The sequence below is a fragment of the Ostrea edulis genome, chromosome 6, assembly GCF_947568905.1.
Source record: "Ostrea edulis chromosome 6, xbOstEdul1.1, whole genome shotgun sequence".
Lineage (NCBI taxonomy): Eukaryota > Metazoa > Mollusca > Bivalvia > Ostreida > Ostreidae > Ostrea > Ostrea edulis.
In genome coordinates this window covers 1,431,114-1,452,068 of record NC_079169.1, presented here as the reverse complement: position 1 = coordinate 1,452,068, position 20,955 = coordinate 1,431,114, and the positions used below count along the sequence as shown (strand labels likewise).

General features: G+C 34.2%; 1 protein-coding gene across 1 annotated transcript in view; it reads right to left on the bottom strand.

Annotated features, from left to right (window-relative positions):
* Positions 1 to 16,386, bottom strand: part of LOC125645716 (nuclear pore complex protein Nup160-like) — a 77,919-nt gene extending 61,533 nt beyond the window's left edge. The window contains 10 exon segments of the mRNA XM_048871506.2: positions 1,012 to 1,168; positions 2,415 to 2,587; positions 2,909 to 2,997; positions 3,087 to 3,159; positions 5,465 to 5,579; positions 6,484 to 6,562; positions 8,404 to 8,629; positions 10,850 to 11,057; positions 14,023 to 14,119; positions 16,276 to 16,386. Of these exon segments, the coding sequence (XP_048727463.2) occupies positions 1,012 to 1,168; positions 2,415 to 2,587; positions 2,909 to 2,997; positions 3,087 to 3,159; positions 5,465 to 5,579; positions 6,484 to 6,562; positions 8,404 to 8,629; positions 10,850 to 11,057; positions 14,023 to 14,119; positions 16,276 to 16,366 (1,308 nt within the window). The 5' untranslated portion in view covers positions 16,367 to 16,386.
* Between the last annotated feature and the right edge of the window lie 4,569 nt (positions 16,387 to 20,955).

Here is a 20,955-nt window from a genome sequence, read left to right as displayed (position 1 = left end):
TATCTAAATAACATTACTCTTTTCATTCCTTAACATGTGAATATCTAAATAACAGAGCCTCTTTTCATTCCTTAACATGTGAATATCTAAATAACATTACTCTTTTCATTCCTTAACATGTGAATATCTAAATAACATTACTCTTTTCATTCCTTAACATGTGAATATCTAAATAACATTACTCTTTTCATTCCTTAACATGTGAATATCTAAATAACAGAGCCTCTTTTCATTCCTTAATATGTGAATATCTAAATAACATTACTCTTTTCATTCCTTAATATGTGAATATCTAAATAACATTACTCTTTTCATTCCTTAACATGTGAATATCTAAATAACATTACTCTTTTCATTCCTTAACATGTGAATATCTAAATAACATTACTCTTTTCATTCCTTAACATGTGAATATCTAAATAACATTACTCTTTTCATTCCTTAACATGTGAATATCTAAATAACATTACTCTTTTCATTCCTTAACATGTGAATATCTAAATAACATTACTCTTTTCATTCCTTAACATGTGAATATCTAAATAACATTACTCTTTTCATTCCTTAACATGTGAATATCTAAATAACATTACTCTTTTCATTCCTTAATATGTGAATATCTAAATAACATTACTCTTTTCATTCCTTAACATGTGAATATCTAAATAACATTACTCTTTTCATTCCTTAACATGTGAATATCTAAATAACATTACTCTTTTCATTCCTTAATATGTGAATATCTAAATAACAGAGCCTCTTTCACTCTTTGCTATGATGTGAATATCTAAATAACAGAGCCTCTTTCACTCTTTGCTATGATGTGAATATCTAAATAACAGAGCCTCTTTCACTCTTTGCTATGATGTGAATATCTAAATAACAGAGCCTCTTTCACTCTTTGCTATGATGTGAATATCTAAATAACAGAGCCTCTTTCACTCTTTGCTATGATGTGAATATCTGAATCCGTCATCCTTTTCACCTTCCTGACAGAACAGAAATTCTTACTTTAAGAGCTTTGTGGATGTCGTACAGATTGAAGCGTTTTGGCTGGAACATTTTCTCCATGTAGACTTCCCTAGGGTCAGTGTGCTGACTGACCAAGACCTCTCCTCCCTCTGAGGGATGAAGGATCACCTCCACCCAGTCACCATCTCTAAGCTCCCTGTCAAATAATTCATCAAATATCACGGGATAACAGCACTGCTATTGTATTAAATGTATTTACAGGCATCTTTTTTTTTCTTACATTATTTCAACAATAAAATGCTTTTTTTGTTACAAGGATTATGATTTTTTTTCTGCAATCCTTGCTACCTTCATCAACTGATAAAACAATACAGAAAGACATTTATTGTTTACATTTACATTCATTTTTTTAAACATATAAACTATATTTAAGTACTAAAATATCATATTGTTGACCCAATTGTTACGTTAAACGGAACAGCCTATGCACCCTTTGACCTTGATGATGCTCCAAATTTGGAAATAATCAGGCGAACATGTGGTACTATACAACCGCATCAAAATAGTTTACAACAAACGTATTCATTGTTTATGATAAAAGCAATGTCAACTTTAAAAGAAATATAAAAGAAAGATTCAGTGATTGTTATTATTCGGACATATACACTTAAATACCAGTTCTGAAAGCAAATAGTAAAATTTCAAGATTTGGAAGAGAGAAAGATGCTTGCAATATCTAAAGGGACTGATTCACGATTTTCCCCAAAATTTTGTTTTTCACTTTTAATGATCGAAATCTTCTGTCTAATGTGTTTAAAAGATTTCACATGAAAATTAAGGTTATACATTATCACATAAGGTCATTTTAGAGAGTTTATTATTTGTTTTGTAAACAAAGATTGTGGTATGTTATTGTTAACGAAATTTTCAAAAGAAATGGATATCGACCGCAGTTTATTATATCTTTCACATTTTAAGCATTCTTTCACATTTTAAGCAAGCATTCTTTCACATTTAAGCATTCTTTCACATTTTAAGCATTCTTTCACATTTTAAGCAAGCATTCTTTCACATTTAAGCATGCTTTCACATTTTAAGCATTCTTTCACATTTTAAGCATTCATTGGGTAAAACGTGTCATCTGAAAGATAAAATTTGTGACTTTGCAAAAATAAGCTGCTTTATATTACAAAAATTAATATTTCACTGGTTTGTTTGTTTGTTTACTTATAAAGACTCGAGTCGTTGTTTACATAACACAGATATGAGGCTAAAATATTGATTTTAATCTTGTACATGTATTTAGAAGGTCAAATTTTTGGCTGTCAACATTAAATGAGTTATATTTTTAATGTTTAACATTAAAAATGAAAAATATTTTCTTCAAAAATCGTGAACCAGCCCCTTTAAGACATTTATGACTACACGGCTGTAAAACTAACCCTGACATGTGGCACACCCTGACTACGCTTTCTCCCGAGCTATTGGTCCACAGAGTCCACAGTTTGTCCGAAGTCACGCAGTAGTCAATCAGGTCGTCATTCACTCCCACCACAGTGGCAACATGGAGAGGTTGTATTCTTGCACTCACAAGTTGAGGTTGAAGGAAGCAAAACTAGAGGGAGACATTTTTTAAAAGTCCATTTTCAATTTTCAAATACTGAAAAATCATTGATTTAAATCATTCATGATCAAGAGAAACTGAACTCTACAAGCCAAAACAAAAACTATTCAATAACAAAATCAAATTCACACAAATATGTTGAACGAAAATTCGACTCATTGAAGATGAAGGATTCTAAATCTCACTGTGTGTGAATTCTCGGTGCATTGCCATCGAAAACGAGAATTAAACCAAAAAAGATCACGCTAGTTACTTTTAGTTTTACAGTCTATGTGTATAATCTGTCCAATCGGGAACAGCGAGCGAGGTTACCTGGTTTCTATCGGTGAAATTCAGATGGACACACAAGAGTAAATTGACGGCATCGCTGGTCCTCACCTTCACAAGCTTGTGGCCAGCACCTGCAGGTTGTAAGAAATGTTCACGGATGTCATAAATAATGGAGACAAATTCAAATCTGCACGCGTTATCTGTCACAAAGACTACTTGCCCGTTGCAGGAGGTGCATTTTTAAGTTCTGGGCAGGTCTCCAGTACGCTGTACACTGTCACACATTCATGGGTCTAAAGAACAGAAGAAAACACTAGATTATAAATGTATTATAATATTCTTACATTTCAAAATGTCCAATGAAGTACCAAAAAAATGAGGCTCACAGGCCTTATCGGTCACCAAAGTATTAGTTAAAGAGACACTACAGCTCATTTTCCACATTTTAATAAAGTGTTTTTTAAATGACATATCAATACTGACAATTTTGAACAATTGGATGCATCAATTTACTTTCAAATGCGCTTTGAAGACTGTCCGGAATTCAAAGGTTTCTTCATGCTGACTCGAACTTTTGAATGCTTATTTACATCACATGGTTTTGAATGACAGCAAAGGTGTTGTGTAGGAAATTATTTAAATTCCCCCTTCAAGGGGGTCCACACTCATCTTTCAAGTATAAGATTATTCCCTGCTCCTTATAATAAGTAATTATATAAATCATTGTTTCAACAGAAGCCCTTCCATGTTCCAATTGACCGATGTTTTTACAACTAACACGTGTGTGTTCAGATAAAAATAGCACAAGTTTACTTTTAAAAAGCAGTGTCTTCGCGGCTAGTCCCAATGGCAGATTTAGGGAGGGGGGGGCAGGATCCCCCTCCCTCTTGCCACAAATTGTGAGTGAAAATCCAAATTTTGCACCCAGAAAGCCGATTACTTTGGTTAATATTTGACTTTCTCATTCCCCTTCGGAAATCCTAGCTAGATCCGCCACTGAGTTATAATCGTTTCTCCTAGCCTTTTGTTTTCCAACAGTCATACTGATCGCAAGGTAAATTTTATTTCACATATTAGTTTTATCTCATTTTATTTTTACCTCTTTTCTTAGAGAATCTGTCAAAATTCTGGATCTATCTATCCACTACACTTCCTCTCACTGGACGACATGCTGCACTGTTTACTGTCTGTGCGCATGCGTCTGAAGACCGAAAGGAGGAGACTCGATATTTTTTGTACAGGCCATCAAAAAGTATTAAATTTTACGTTAAAACGAGAATTTTTGACTTTAGATAAGTGTTATTTTCACAAAGTTCATGCATTCAACAATGCAACAAAAATTGAAAAAGCGCTGGGAAAATTGTCATTTAATGATTTTTGCGCAAAATGAGCTGTAGTGTCTCTTTAAAAGTATGATATACGTATCACTAGCCCCAAGGGCTATGAAATCTATATTAATTTTCCTGTTCTGCATGTCTAAGCTAAACTCTAATGTTCAGCAGCAGTATAAAACAAGATGTGTTCATTTCAGAAACACAACTGCCACCAAAAGTGTCCATACTGATGAAAGACATCGCATAACATAATATATATGTTACATTAACACTACATGTAAATAGTAAATTCAGACCACTGCAGTGGTCTAGAGGTAGAGTGTTCGCCCCACATGCGAAAGGTCGGGGGTTTGAATATCAGACGCGACAGACCTAAGTTGTTAAAACAGGTAGTGACACTTCCGTCCCCAAATGTTCGGCATCATTGTGAATGTCAAGGGTACTCGGAGATGACCTTAAAAACAGATGTCCCGTGTCACAGTAGGTGTGGAACACTAAAAAACCCTCACTGCTAAATGGCCGTAAGCGCCAAGCATAGGCCTAAATTTGAAGCCTTTCACTGGTCTTGATGATGTCTCCACATAAGTGAAAAATTCTGGAGAGGGACGTTAAATAAGATACAATCAATCCACCAATAACATATACAGTGGCTTTACAGTGGTTTTCTGTTTTTGGCTTTACTGTGGTTTTCTATTTTTGGCTTTACTGTGGTTTTCTATTTTTGGCTTTACTGTGGTTTTCTATTTTTGCTCTATTTTTAATCAAGATCAAAAACCAGAACTCTGGTATAAACTCAATCTAATTAGATTGGTGAACATTAATTTAACTTATTTCTAGAAAATGGTTGATATTAGAAACAACAGAACAAGTGTTTTTGGTACAAAGGGACTTGGTAAATGTTGAAAGGGTCACATGCCTTTTGTCCCCATGAAAATGTTCACTTGCATGTACGTGTATCAATATTTTCACATCAGATTTTGTTTAATTTTAAAATTAAATAAACACTCATTTGTTTTAAAAGGACACATTTTAACAACATATATCTAAAAATATATCACATCTGGGGGGAAAAATCGCAAAATTGCATGATAAGTATTGCATTGTGATGTGGAAGTATTGCTCCACAGAAAAACCTCTATTTCATCACATCAACAGTAAAGAATGGATTGCAACTTTTTTTAATGATTTCCTTCTTTTCTTTGTTCCTACATTTGTACATGATACTGATTCTGTTTCTAATTCAAAACGTCAAGCATACACCTACCCTTGTTGACCAAACCCTGATTCTGTGATCACGGCAGATGGCAAAGATGTAAGTATCCCCGCGGAAGGGGTGGATAACCAGCCCCGTTGCAGATTCCAACGACTCCTGACTACCCCTGCAAATTTATTATACATATACAGCTTATGTGAGTTATTGAAATTTATCATACATTTACAGCTTATGTGAGTTATTGAAATTTATCATACATTTACAGCTTATGTGAGTTATTGAAATTTATCGTACATAAATACAGCTTATGTGAGTTATTCAAATTTGTCATACATTTACAGCTTATGCCAGTTATTGAAATTTATCATACATTTACAGCTTATGTCAGTTATTGAAATTTATTTTACATAAATACAGCTTATGTGAGTTATTGAAATTTATCATACATTTACAGCTTATGTGAGTTATTGAAATTTATCGTACATAAATACAGCTTATGTGAGTTATTCAAATTTGTCATACATTTACAGCTTATGTGAGTTATTGAAATTTATTATACAAATACAGCTTATGTCAGTTATTGAAATTTATCATACATTTACAGCTTATGTCAGTTATTGAAATTTATTATACAAATACAGCTTCTGTGAGTTATTGAAATTTATCATACATTTACAGCTTATGCCAGTTATTGAAATTTATTATACAAATACAGCTTATGTCAGTTATTGAAATTTGTTGTACGTATAAAAAGCTTAAAAGTTATTGAAAACTTGTATTTCTGAATATATATCCACTTTAAAGAGAGCTGTTTTCAGAACATCATTTACACTACATTACTGTTCGCACATTGCAATGAGTGGCAATAATTTCATCATTCTTCACTTAAAAACTAATCTCATTTTTCATAAAGTTCACATCTACAATTAACAATACACATGTGTATAAGTAAATCGAGGGCTAATAGATTATGAATAATGTTTGTGCATGTTTCATAACTTTTCTTTGAATGCTGGCATTTGTGGGGTTATGTTTCATTTCTTTTTTTTTCATAACTTTATATTTCAAACCTCATGGCAGCCGGCACTAATCCTGTCCACAGCTTCTGCATCATAGAGGACTTGGAAAGTTCAAATTGTTGAACAATCCCTGAGGAAAAAAAAACAACAAAGGTTATTCTGAATTCTTATTTTTCTTCTTCACTATGTTGGTATACAATCACTAACAGCTCAAATGAAACAAGCAGAGTCCATATCCACGTCCTCCACATCCAACTCTACAACATCCTTACGTTACAGGAATTCTTCATTTGAAGTTTTATTGCTAAAGCTCAAACAATATCTGAGATATCATCTGGCAACTAAGGTTTTACAAACAGATGGACAAACTCAAATTTTTTTAATCCCCCAACATTTGCTGATCCTGGGGACAGAAAACACAAACAGTACGTCCATGTTAATGTTCACCTGAGCACCTCATACTGCGGAATCATTTTAATTCATGGGGCCAATGTTCGTGGGTAAGCAAAATTTTGCTGGTTCGTGAGGATGTAATTTCATGGGTAAGCAAAATTTTGCTGGTTCATGGGGACGTAATTTCATGGGTAAGCGACTTGGCTTAAAAAAATGTTCGAGGACACATAAGAGTGAGCCACGAAATCCACGAACATCAATCCCCGACAAACAATGATGATTCCACAGTACCAAAAGAATAATTAAAAGTGTTTCATGTTGAGGCTTCTTTAAATCTTCATTATCTGCATGTACTGGACAAATATGTCTATCTTTTTATAGGGCTGAAACAATACACCCCCTTCAAGATACGATACATATTGCAATACTTATGCCATGATTCAATACTTTCAATGCGATACAGTTTACAGAAGAAACCAATAATAACAATGAAGAAAAATTTAATTACCAAGATCCACAATCATAATTCTAAAAGAAAAATGTTTTCATATTGCCAAACGGTGTGATGTCTGTTGCTCTGTAGTTCAAACTGATAAAGTTCACTATTATTTTCGTCAGCCTCAAGGCTAACAACAGTCTGAACATTATTCGACGCTATTTTGTCCCTCATGCAAGTAAAAATAATAAGTACAGGCCGAGCCTGATGTATTTTATTGAACCCGTTTGTAATAAACGTATCGAACCGAAATTCGAGACAATGAATTGAACATTGAATCAAGCGTTTATATTGAACAGTATCGATATTTCGGTGAATCATTTCAGCCCTATCTTTTTATCTTTAATCAGTTATTTCAGGATATGGACCATAGGTCACAAATTTCACAAGTTGAGGTGTTAAAGTCCATAGACAGCAAGGTGAATGAACTTTAACAATCCGACAAATTTCTGTAGACAGTAATAAACGAAATAAGTGTTTTGTTTTGTCAAGGACCAATATGTTTATTATCTAATTAAATGTATCAGAAGGATATACAATTAAAAGACATTCCAGATGTCGTGCTGCCAGCTAAATTTTGCTACTTGCCGTCGTAATTTTTTTTAGACAGCAATCATGTGACATGTTTTATGCAATGACATCATTCCTGTCAGACACAAAACAAAATACAGTGTACCTTTCTATATCTGGCCTATTTAGCCCTGCCCTCTGGACTGAGACTCTATTTCACAACTTGGGTATATATTAAAGCTATGTTCTCACTTGTCTGCATTGTGTTTGAGAATAATAATGAAAATGTTTCTCCATATGACCAATCTCATCCTATCCCGGGTAACTCCTGGGGTATTCCTATAGATGCTACACACCAGTTTTAGTGGTGAATGGTCAAATAGTTCTAAGAAGTTGAAATTACAAACTATAAATATATATGCATCTAACTGTTCTAACAGAAATTCAAAACTTACATCTAAAAGCTCTGTCACAAAATCTACTATTATCTATAATGACAGGCTGTCGTGTTACTCTAGCTGTCAATGAGACATCTAGTCACAGACAGCCTGACAGACAAGTACGCTCCATACCCTGCATGTTGAGGGGAGGCATTTTGATCAGCAGAATACTGCCCTCATTGCTGCTGAGAGCAAAGAGAGCCTGCCCCTCTCCATTCTGTGAAGAGGCTGCTCCCTGAATCGGAGATGAGAAGTTCCCTCCATGGTTCAGTAAATACTTATTCCACAGACCCTCCACATCTGATGCGTAACTGAAGACTGAAGGAACTGGCTGGCTGCTCTGGGTATAGCCTATATTCTGAATAAGAAATGGAACAAATATGAATAACAACATCCATGGACCACAATGCTCACCTGAATCATTTTGCTTATACATAGATAAAAACTTTTATTTAAGTTTATAACTTTCAACCACTATTGTAACCCAGCCCTGGGTTCATAGGTCAAAATGTGACAAATCTTGAAACTACAAGAAGATGCAAACATGATAATTTGACAAATCACACCCATGCAGTTCTTGTACTTTCAAATTCCTTTCCTCTTTACTGTGGTGATTGCATTTCATATGTTTTGATCAATGCTGCAGCCTTTGAAAAGTGGGTCAATTTACATCATGATCACAAGCTCAAAAGGACTCTTAAGCACAAAAAGTTGTGGGAAATAATTAAGTGTTTGAAATAGACATTGACTGATGAAAATTTAAATCTACATCATGTGGAAGCAGTATCCACCAAGAGTTATTGTTCCTTGTTCTCACATCTCTCTAAAATCTCAAAAGACCCACGTTTACACTTGTTTCAGCAAACACCTGCATACCTAATGAACACAACGCTTTATCAAAACTTGTTGCCGAGTTATGCTGACCCCTGAAATTTGCATAATCATTTTGAAGGAGATCAATTAACTGACTTATCATCGAATCAATTATGAATAAAGAGAAGGAAAATGTGTTTTGGTTGGTTGTATATTGTTTAACGTCCCACTCGAGAATTTTTTACTCATATACATGGAGTCATCACCATTGCCGGTTAAGGGCTGCAAAATTTAGGCCTATGCTCTCTGCTTCTGGCCTTTGAGCCGGGAGGGATCTTTATCATGCCACACCTGCTTTGACACGGGACCTTGGTTTCTATGGTCTAATCCGAAGGACGCCCCATTTAGTCGCCTTTTACGACAAGCAAGGAGTACTGAGGTCCTATTCTAAACCAGGTTATTGCAGATTTTTTGGAATGAATGCTTCAGAGTGTACACATGGTCAAATGAAGTTTTAAAATAGTGCAGGAAAAAATCTGCCCTCTGGAAGCAACATTGAGACATTGACAGAGGCATATGTAAGGAATATACAGTGATTTTTTTCTACCCACTGGTACTGGTACCGGTACCCATTCAATTGGGAAAAATAGCGTCAAAATCGAACAAATTAGGAATTTTCTACCAATGTAACAGCAAATGATTTTAACTAAAAGAAAAGAAAAAAGAGAACAAAACAAGAAGTAGTGAATTGGGAATGTTTAGTCTCAAAATTGGGAAAAATCAATGGTTTTTGGCATTGGGAATGGTACCGTTTATCGGTACCAGTTATATAAGGAAAAAAATCGCTGATATATTAAGACAAATCTGGACAGAGATTAAAGTACAAGTTTGGTAAACATTTGACCTGTACATCTGAAGAAATTTTTAAATAGCAACTACTACTTTTTTGTATGTTTTTTTTTTTTAAATCACTTCCCCTTTATCTGGAATATTTCCTTGATTTTAAGCATGTTAAAGCCTTTGGCTAAAGGATACTTTGGACTAAATGATTAGAAAATGGCCAAAGGGTTTACAACACTTTCCACAATGCTCACCATCTTGAGGGCTACAATAAGCTAACAGCACCTTTGGCTCAAGTGAGAGAAAAAAGGATCTAAGTTTGCCTTCCTATGAATTGCTATAAGTGTGACTGGATGAAATCCTGTAAATTCACTTTAATATATACCAGTGATTGCCAAACAAATTTTGCAAATTAACTTTTGGCTTTTCAATTAGAAAATCCATGTACTGAAATACTATTGAAGCACAGTTGGTAAAAACATCCAAAATTTCCCAGGTGAAACAGACGATATATGGCAGTAGTATTTAAATACGCAAATCACTGTTATGGTTTGTTTGTTTGTTTTACGTCCTGTCGAGAATTTTTCACTCGACATATTGAGACGTCATCAGCTGTAGGTGAAATACAATGTATCTCGAATTTAGACCTATGCTTGGCTCTCAGGGCCGTAGCAGTTCTTAAGCGTGCCAATACCCACCATGACATGGGACCTCTGTTTTTTAAGGTCATGTTCGAAAGACCTGTAATTTTCACTTTTAATGGCAAAGTGTTTGGCGAAGGAGCAATCACTACCTATTTTAACGTGTAAGGTTTGATGCTCGAACTCATGACCTCCCTGTTAGAAATCGAACGCTCTACCACTGAGCTACCCCGACCAGTGCTAATCACCGTGTGTACCAATACTCTTTCTATAATGCTACTTACATTTTTAATCAATTTACTTGGATGTGGAAAGACCAAGCGGTGCACACTGATAGCCGTAACAACCAACACCACAACATTCCCGTGGTATTCATGAATGGAAATTCCTCCTGTGATCTGGGTGTCATGGAAGTGAAAACGGATTTGTGCACCAACCAAGTTGTAGTCCAAGCTCTCTTCCACCAGTTCTAAGATGTTACTTGATGTTCTCCTACACATATTTTGAACATAAAATTTTAATTATAATATACATATAGTAATCTGATAACCAACATTTCAATCATTATTTGAGTATGCATATAAATATTCACTTAAAAGTATTGAAGCATCAAAGCAATATTAGCTGTCAATTTGGTGTCAACTTTTTTTGGGGGCAAAATTGTGATTTACTATTTCAGTGACAGAAAAAATTAAGGTTTATAAACTTAAAACTGAAAATTGCACAGGTAGTCTCAATACACAAGAAAAACAGTGTACTAGATAAGGGTAATTATAGACCAGTATGTGTATTACCAGCTACATCTAAGATCTTTAAAAATGCTATCAACACTCAATTATCAGCATATTCTGATGAAATTTTCCACCCCTTTCTAGCAGCTTTTAGATCAGGTTTTGGATGTCAGTCCACCCTTTTAAGAATTACTGAGGATTGGAAGAGCACTTGATGAAAATAAGTATGCCACTGCTATCCTTATGGATTTATCCAAGACCCATGATTGTCTCCCTCAAAACCTCATTCTGCTTGAACTAAAACCTTATGGTCTCTATCCACCTGCCATAGATCTACTACATTCTAACTACCTATCTTGTAGAAAACAGTGTGTCAAAATTGGCCAAAATATAAGTTCCTTTCTTGATATTTTCAAAGGGGTACCACAGGGTTCTATACTCAGACCAGTAATGTTTAATATTTTCATCAATGACATTTTTGATTTTGTTAAAGACTCAGCTTGTACAACTATGTGGATGACAACGCCCTATCCCATTCTGAATTTGTTTTAGACAAATGTTATTAATACTCTTCAGAGGGAACGTGGCATTCTCATGGACTCAGTCTGATTTTCTGCAAACAAAATACAGGCGAACCCTGAAAAATTTCAAGCAATCTCTCTCGATACAGTCTATGCGAATGTTTTTTGGATCACACAGGACATTCGGTCCTGTGTAATCAATGAACACACCGGACCAAACTAAATTCTGTCAGACCGAAAAACCTAATGTAAAAAAGTGAAACACGTGAAAATGCAAAACCAAGGAAATCTTATTTATTATACTTGGGATCCCTCCCGTAAAATACTTTAGACAGTCCATACGGTTTTATAATCACATTCATTTATATATTTGGATTTGTGTGCTATTTTTTCTTATAACAAATATTTAAATGACTCCACATCAAAATAGTAAAGTTTAAAACCGGACACTGAGACATCGGACATTTCGGTCCGGTGTAAAAAATGATGCATCGGACCTCGGGCACTGTACATCGGTCAGGTCCGACGGTCTGATGTCTTTCGCATAGACTGGGAATACCATATTTCAAATATTTGCAAGAAAGCAGCTCGTCAATTAAATGATCTAAAGGGTATATAGGGAAACATCTTTGTAGGTTGGGTAAACTCACCACCTACCATTCTTTTATCATGTTAAACTTTAGTTACTGTCCTCTGGTATGGCACTTTTGTAGTGAACAAAATCGTAAAAAAAAAAAGTCTAAAAAATTCGAAAGCTCTACGATTTATATATGAAAAACATATTAGTACTTAAAATCAAGTCTTACAAAAATCAAATCTTCCCTCACTGAAAACCAGGCATATGAGAGCCATGGCCCTTGAAGTTTTTAAAATTGTTAATAAGCAAAGTTCATTATTCATGCACGACTTGGTCCAGCTAAGAAACTCTGACAAAATACAATTTCAGATACCAAAAGACTTTGAAACTACCAACGCCAAGAACTACTAGGTATGGTAAACTAGTGTTAAATCTAAAGCAAACTAGCATGGCGCCACGCCATGCCCTTTTTGGCTGGTGCCATGCCTTTTTTTCTCTCTAAAATTTTTTAAAATATTTGTTAATATAAACAATTGTTCTTTATTTCACAAGGTTGATTGCAAAGTTTAAAATCAAGGCAGCAGGTATTAACTTTTAAAGAGGCTAAATGATCATAGTATGATGCAATGAGAGTGCCTCAAAATTGTCTTGCCGCGACGAAAAGTGCCCTTTTGCACATATGATATGTGTGCCCTTTCTAGTTCCTAGATTTAACACTATGAACGACAGCTCTGCAGCCACCACACTGGACCTCCTTACCTAATAGAGTAAGAGAATTATCCACTATCAATCAATTTAGAACATTCATACACACTCGGTAGGGGGAAACTGCAGATGCAGCTCCTGTCAAGGACACAGTGTGGAGGTGCATGACTGATTGAAAATATCATTTTCAGTCGCTTTTTTGTTTTATGCAATTTTTGCAGACTTTCATCTGCATTTACTACCAAATTTTTTGGAAGGAATTATTCTTATTTCATCTTTCTTAACCTTTTTTTCTTTGTCTACTTTGTAACTTAGTAATAGTAAACTGCTATTTATTATCTATTTTATAATTATTATATTTTTCCTGTTTACAGAACTTTATAATGCTTCTTAACAATTCTTACTGTTGTGGTTTAAATTCAGTGCTTAAATCTTATAGGGAAAGACTTTTGTTTTGATTTGTGTTTAATTCTTAACTTCTGAAATTGTCTATTTATATAGTATGTGTGTAAATATGTATGTGTGTTTCTGTATGCTTACCTTTGTGATATTTTGTATTTTAGTTTGTCTGTGATAGTCGGTTTAAGAGTTCTGTAGAGCTCATGTTATTTGTTTATGTTTGTACACAGTACCGACTTTAAATAAAATTTACTTAAGTACTTGTTATTAATATTTGTTTTAGAAAACCCATTCAGAGGCTCTGAATGTCGCAAAATGACATTATTGTCTTCCCGTACAAAAATTTATGTCTATAAACTGCCATATATTCAATAGAACTGAAATCTTTATTTTGATAAAATCTTAAACTTAGTTTGAATTTTATCAATGATTATGGTTAAAGTTACATGTAAAACTATCATAATAGCATATTTTCACAACATAATAAAATTTTTGGATTTAGAGCTCCTGTAAAAGATACAGACCAGTAAATGAATCTGTTGGTGACCCCACTCTCTGTGTATGCGTATCCACCACTGCTGTCCGGTACCTTGATGTCCTGCAGCGTGCTGACCGAGGCCACTACAATACATAGACAGAATTCTATACTCATTTCAATATCAAATTATGATAGCTTCACACAAATAAAAGACAAAGCTGTACTCAACAATCTTATGACTATATATAATATGTTTATTCACCTATCAAGGGCCTTCAGGAAGCTTGTACACTTCTAACAATAAGATCCATTATTAGTTTATCAATATGATACAAAATTATGTTATATGTACGTTTTCACATCGGTCTGATTGATTGATTGAATATTGTTTAACGTCCCTCTCGAGAATATTTCACTCATATGGAGATATCACCATTGCCAGTGAAGGACTTCAAAAATTTAGGCCTCTGCTCGTCGCTTATGGCCTTTGAGCAGGGAGGGATCTTTATCATGCTACACCTGCTGTGACACGGGACCTCAGTTATTGTGGTCTCATCCAAAGGAACACCCCATTTAGCCGGCTCTTACAACAAGCAAGGGGTACTGAGGACCTATTCTAACCTGGATTTCCACGGGATCACATTGGTCTGAAATTGCTTCCTGGAAATATTGAAGACTATAAAAAATGATGTATAAAAAGTAAAAAAATCATTAAAAAGTATTATAGGCTCCTATTTTATTAAAAAAAAATCCACAGGTTTTTCACTAGAAATTATTGAAGACGAGTCCCGGACTCGTGGTTTATAAGCAGCTTGAGTTCGATGAAATTTTGATGAGTCCCTTAAAAATTTGATGAGTCCCATGACAGTTGAATTGAGGAGTCATTTTTCCTACACCTTATTTATACAGAGTGAACACAAGCTGATACGTACCTCTGTTCACTTTCATCTCCAACAAATTGCAAATATCAGTGTATTAATGGATTCTAATTGCCAAGCCCATGCATAACAATGATCACTTTGTACACATGAAATTAAGGTAATCATTCGCAACTTGGCCTCAGACAACTAATTGTCCACGCCAATAAAAATTAACTTCCCCGAATCTCCTATCATCACAGCAACCCATTAATATAGCATTTTAATCAAATTATTATTGTGATAAAATAGGTGCATACTAGTTTTGTCTGTAAAACCTACCAAAGTTTACAAACTACGCTACTTTAGATTCCAATAAAAATGGCTACCAGAAGACAAACATTTTTATTTAAATATAGATCCCGATTTGTAAAAAAAAAAAAAAAAAAGATCAATAAATATAAATAACTTTTCACTTCGCATCTTATCTAATCATTTTTTAAAAATTATATTCTAATTCACACCTAATTGACTGACGCTAAGCAAACAAGTCAGATTGGGACACTGAACTTTGTGGTATTATCTCGGTTCACCAGAGCGTAACATTTTACCTAGATTTTTTCCTACTATGTAGTTTTAATTGATACATAATATCAGGGCTTCTAATTAAAATTATGATTTATACTTGGAGTCCAAGAAGCATCCGTGGGACTCGCCATATCAGACAAACTTGCATCCGAAATGAATTTTCTGGGTCAGTGCATCTAGGACGCAGATTGTTGCATTAGTGACAACCCTGAATCCAATCAGTATAATTTAGTATAAACTCTAAAAAGATAGCTTGTGCACAGAGTACCAAGGGACAGTGTCTGTGAACAGTCAATCAGACTGACAGTCTTCAATTCTTGTACACAAGAAATCAAAACAACTCATTCATACATATCACATATACTTGCAATACGGTTTTTGGAGGTAAAATGTTGACACTAAAGTCTGTGTCCAATTTAATACTGGCACACTATAGAGATAATCAGGGTACCGATGTCTCTACATACATTTAAATAAAAATTTTGTGATCACATTAGTTTTGATGTATATGGGCCACATTTTTGTAGGTCTTCAATTTGACAGGCCGATTAAAAGAACCCCAACACAGAACAAGTATAATTTATAGTCAGATTCATGTTCATAACATCCAGCGATTTTAAAATTTTCATTGAAAACAGGTTTGAATTCTCTTCTTTTCCCCCTCAGTTCCAATTGACAACTAATGTATGGTCAAAGTGAAAGTAACGTTGTAACGAAACTTGCAACATTGTTTGGCTAGTAAGATATACATACAAGTACGGGTACCTGCAACACATTATGTAGGATTTCCCTTTCAAGATATCTACAAATAAATCGAATGATCAGTCTGATTACTTCTTGATGGGTTGTATTACCTGTATTTATATGACATTCCTTCCATTTAGTTCCTGAATTTGAGGGAACAACGACTTCTCTGAAAAACCTTACTCTTGAGTTTTCCGCCATGAGGGTTGTATTGAACTTTGAGCCCGATCAAAATTTGAAAATATGGTACTTTTGTGTGTCAATTTAAATAACCATGATTTATTGATAAAATCAAAACCAGTTTAAAGATTTCTTTTTTCAAAATAAAGATTTCGGTTCTATTGAATATGTATATAAAAAAGAAATGTTTTCTGAATAGGAATTTTCATTATTCATTATTATATATATATTTTTTGAAAACGTCGAGTGTCGGCATAATCATGTTATTCGCTCCGCGGAGCGAATTAGCATGTATTCTACGTACTTAATTATAAGAATTTATTCCGTAAATGTGAATGAATGATTTTTGCTTTTATAAACGGAATAAATAGCATGATTATAAAAAGTCAATAGTTAACAGTATAAACCATGCAAGCATGTCAAACTAATTTGCTCCGCGGAGCGAATAACATGATTATGCCATATTTTTAAATCACAATTTTACAACAACATTTTCTGACACCAAATTCACAGCTCGAAAAGAATGTATTCAGTATAGTAGGAGAGGAGGAAATATATGATTGGACCGAGAATCGAACTCAGCCTGAGGATCCCTGTACTTCATGTCAGTGCTATTTAAAACCACCGAACTGAGCCATCTACACCGCGCCGGTATTCTCGCTCTACCACTTCTACTTGTGTACAACCCCCTCCCCTTTTCGACTTTGGTTATTCGTTATTTTCTAATGCAAATAAAGATACATTGAGTGCCCCCCCCCCCCCCCCCCCCGAGCTACATACACTATTTTCAATAGTATATGGTACTGCATGAGAATATATATATATATATAGATATAGATATAGATATAGATATATATATATATATATATATATATATATATACACACACACACACATGTAATATATAGCGCCGGACCGTGAATCGAATATGAGACCCTTACATTGCTAATCAGGTGCTCTAATTAAGCACTAAGCTATCCACGATTCTTTCCTTTATCACAACAGATATCCTGGTCACTGCACCATTTCTATAGAAGGAAATGAGAAAATGTATCATTGGAATGGAAATCGAACCCGGAACCTCTGCAATACTGATATCCATAGTCCACCGAAACATGGTGTGAACTATTCCTTACATTATTTTAAAGTTCGAAATTTAATCTCTTTTGATTAGAGGATGATATGTACTTGTGTGTTATAGTTTATATTCATAATTTATAGACATCTATATTTTTGTTATTGACGAAAACGAAATAATGATAATGAAATTAAAATTTCAGAAAATAACCCGCAAATCAATTGAATAGCGTAAAGGTATATAAAATGTTCTACCTATACCAATGGATTGCAGAGTCGTTTAAGCGAAACCCCTTTGTGGTGCTAGCCATAACATCGCTAGTACGGATGCCCATATTCAACTGAAATTTAACATATAGATACAGCAGGAGGATGCTTATGCTTCATAAGTTATGCCCCTTGGACTTATTAGAAAAATTCTAACAATTCATAGTTTCCTCTCTTTATCTCAGCATAAACATTTTGATTTGAAATTTGGGATATATAGATACGTAAGTACACTGTACTCATATGCGTACAGTTGGAGAAATGTGGTCAGACAGCGTTAGGTGGCATTTGTGTTGCTCCGACACATCTACATGCATGTACCTGTCCACGATGGCGAATGATAAAAAATTGATCAAATTATTTTGGGAAAAGAATTCAGTCATGGGTAACTTTGGTACTACGTTTGAGGTTCTGTTTGAGGTTCTGTGGTGTTGTTTAGCGAATGTTTGTTTTACTTCCTGTTGAAAATGTTTCACTCATATTGAGACGTCACCAACTGCAGGCGAAGTACCACTTTAGACCTATGTTTAGCAACGTGCAAACGCCTGCCAGTTTTAAGGCCATATCTGAAAGACCAGTTGTTGTCACTTCTAAATGCCGCCGGAGCGTTTGGCGAAGGAGCAACCACTACCTATTGTAACGTCTTAGGTTTGCCGCGGCCATGGCACGAACGGGGCTCAAACTCACGACCTTGCGATTACGAAATCAAAGCAAATGCTCTACCTCTGAGCCCCCTGTTTAGTAGGCTAACCCTCGATCAGTAGAGAACTGGGTTGTCGTGCATGCCAGCTAGGGATCCAGGATTCGATACTCGGAAGCTCTATATAAACCAAACACTGTTATCACATGCACTCGACGTTTTAAATATCTATAATAAAAACAAATTGGCTTCCTGTAAACATAATATTCAATATGAATATTATAATTGCAGGAAGACATTTTTTTTATTATAGATATTTAAAACGTCGAGTGCCTGTGACTGATATGTAGTTCATCTGGAGCATCTTGGATCTTTCAGCGAAAAACACGCGTTATGGGGGTTGCAAGTATGCATTATCGATCGATCTTTCGACCTGACACTATACTCTTGAAAGGTCCGGCGAATGTGTCCTCTCAATATACGTGACATATGAGAATTCCTGTTTCGTAGATAAGTTTCAACCTATATGTTTACTCTCTATGAGACACGTGTATAGTTGTGATATACATGTCAACTAAGCTACTCTGGTGAGCTAAATTAGTTTTTAAAATGAATAAAGATTTCATGCCGTTGCTTTTATAGCCTTTTCACCAGACGTGTATGCGCAGAAGTAAAAAAGTAGTAGTTATAAACACGCAGCAGCTGATAGGAACAGTCAGAGTGACAGTTAGAGTGACAGGTGGCTGTCGTGGATGGAGTTCAATAGTTACCCCCCCCTTTTTTTTTTTTTACAGACCTCGAAAAAATATCATTGAATCCTCTTATTTCCAGAACCCCCATTTCACGTCACTTTTTTGTACCGCATTACATTACTGTGCATGACAGAATAGAAAAATTGCAAGATATTTAGAATAAGAAGGCACCTTAAATTATTTGCAGGCTATTTCAAACATACTTTGGAAAAGTTACCACGATATCAATCAATTAAGCCCGAATCTATCGTATAATGGACTTGATAAAGAAATCAATAAAACAGAGTAATTACCTTCATTTTACATCATTGATTATCAAACTGAAGCTTTTGAAAAATTCTATTTGTAAACATGTTTAAAAGTTTGGTTTTTTTTTTTTGGTGTTTTTCTTTGTTGTTGTTTTTGTTGTTGTTGTTTTTTGTTTTTTGTTGTTTTTTTTTACATTAACTTTCGAAAAACAGATAGTTGGTAAAATGGGTCCGAATTTTTAGTTTTCTTCGTTGATTTGTCATTGTTTCTTTAGAAACTTACAGAATATATTCTCAATGATATATTTAGTCTTCGCCACAAATTTTAGCACATAATATTACCTATAGGTAAGGAATTCAATGATTGTATGAAATCTGGTTGGTAAAATGGGTAGCGAGACCAAAACACACATTATTGCATATTTTCTGTATAATATGCATCTGCTGCTGAAAACCTAGCATTTTTTCAATTCAGATAGAGTTGAATTTGATACTTAATGCAATATTTGACCATTTAAATGTCTTTTATCTTAATTATCGGCGATTTTTCCAAACCCGGGCCAAAAGGAAACCGGATGGGGTCGACCCGGGTCGGTGTTATTGATTCCTAATGCTTTGATTAATTAACCAATAATAATGGTCCTAAAAAAAATATCACCGACTGACAAATTATGTTAACCATACTAATTATGATCTGTATAATAATGACTTAAAAATATCTTTATTAATAAAAGATATATAATTTAAAAACATCTTAAAACGTCAAGATATGAAGTGTGCATATTCATAATATAAAATGATGGTATTATATATCTAATTTTTAAATGAAACAATTAACAACACAGTATACTATACTATACTATACTATATTTTTATTTCCAATCAAGGACCCTCAAGGGGCAGCATGAAAATACATACAAATAATGTACATATACATATACAAGTAAAGAAAGAAGTGATTACATAACACATAGTTATATACAAATACAGTGTCATATATTGTTCAAAATAAATTTTCCAGTTATATTTAGAATGGATGGCTCTTCAGAACATAGTATGTAAATGAATTTTTGTTCATCATTGAGTTTGGTAAAATGTTTAACTGTTTTTTCTATAGCACCACAAAAAGATTTTCTTTCATCAGCAAACTTTTCACATTTAATCAAAAAATGGATCTCATCACCTAATAAACCAGAGTTGCATTTGTTACATATTCGTTCCTTCCTAGTAATACCAGAATATCTACCAACTTCAATCATTAATTTATGAGCTGATACCCGTAACTTACAAATAGATCGTCTAATATCAAAATTTTATATTTTATTAAGATAGTTTTCAAAACCAAAGTGCTCCTTAAACTTAAAATAAGTGCACAGTTTCCCATCAATTAATTTATTTCGATTATTGTACCAGGTTTCAGTGTATTTATCACAGAGTAATTTCTTTACAATTTTCTTAAATCTATACTGACTAAAATCTCTTAACGGATATCCAATTTTAATATATTCTAAAGCTTTTTCTACTAGTGAGTACCATGACAGTTTGCTGTTTAAATGTAAAGACTTACTACATAGATAAGCATCCTTAAGTAGTTTAAATTCATTTTGGTTTTCAAGCCTGTACCAA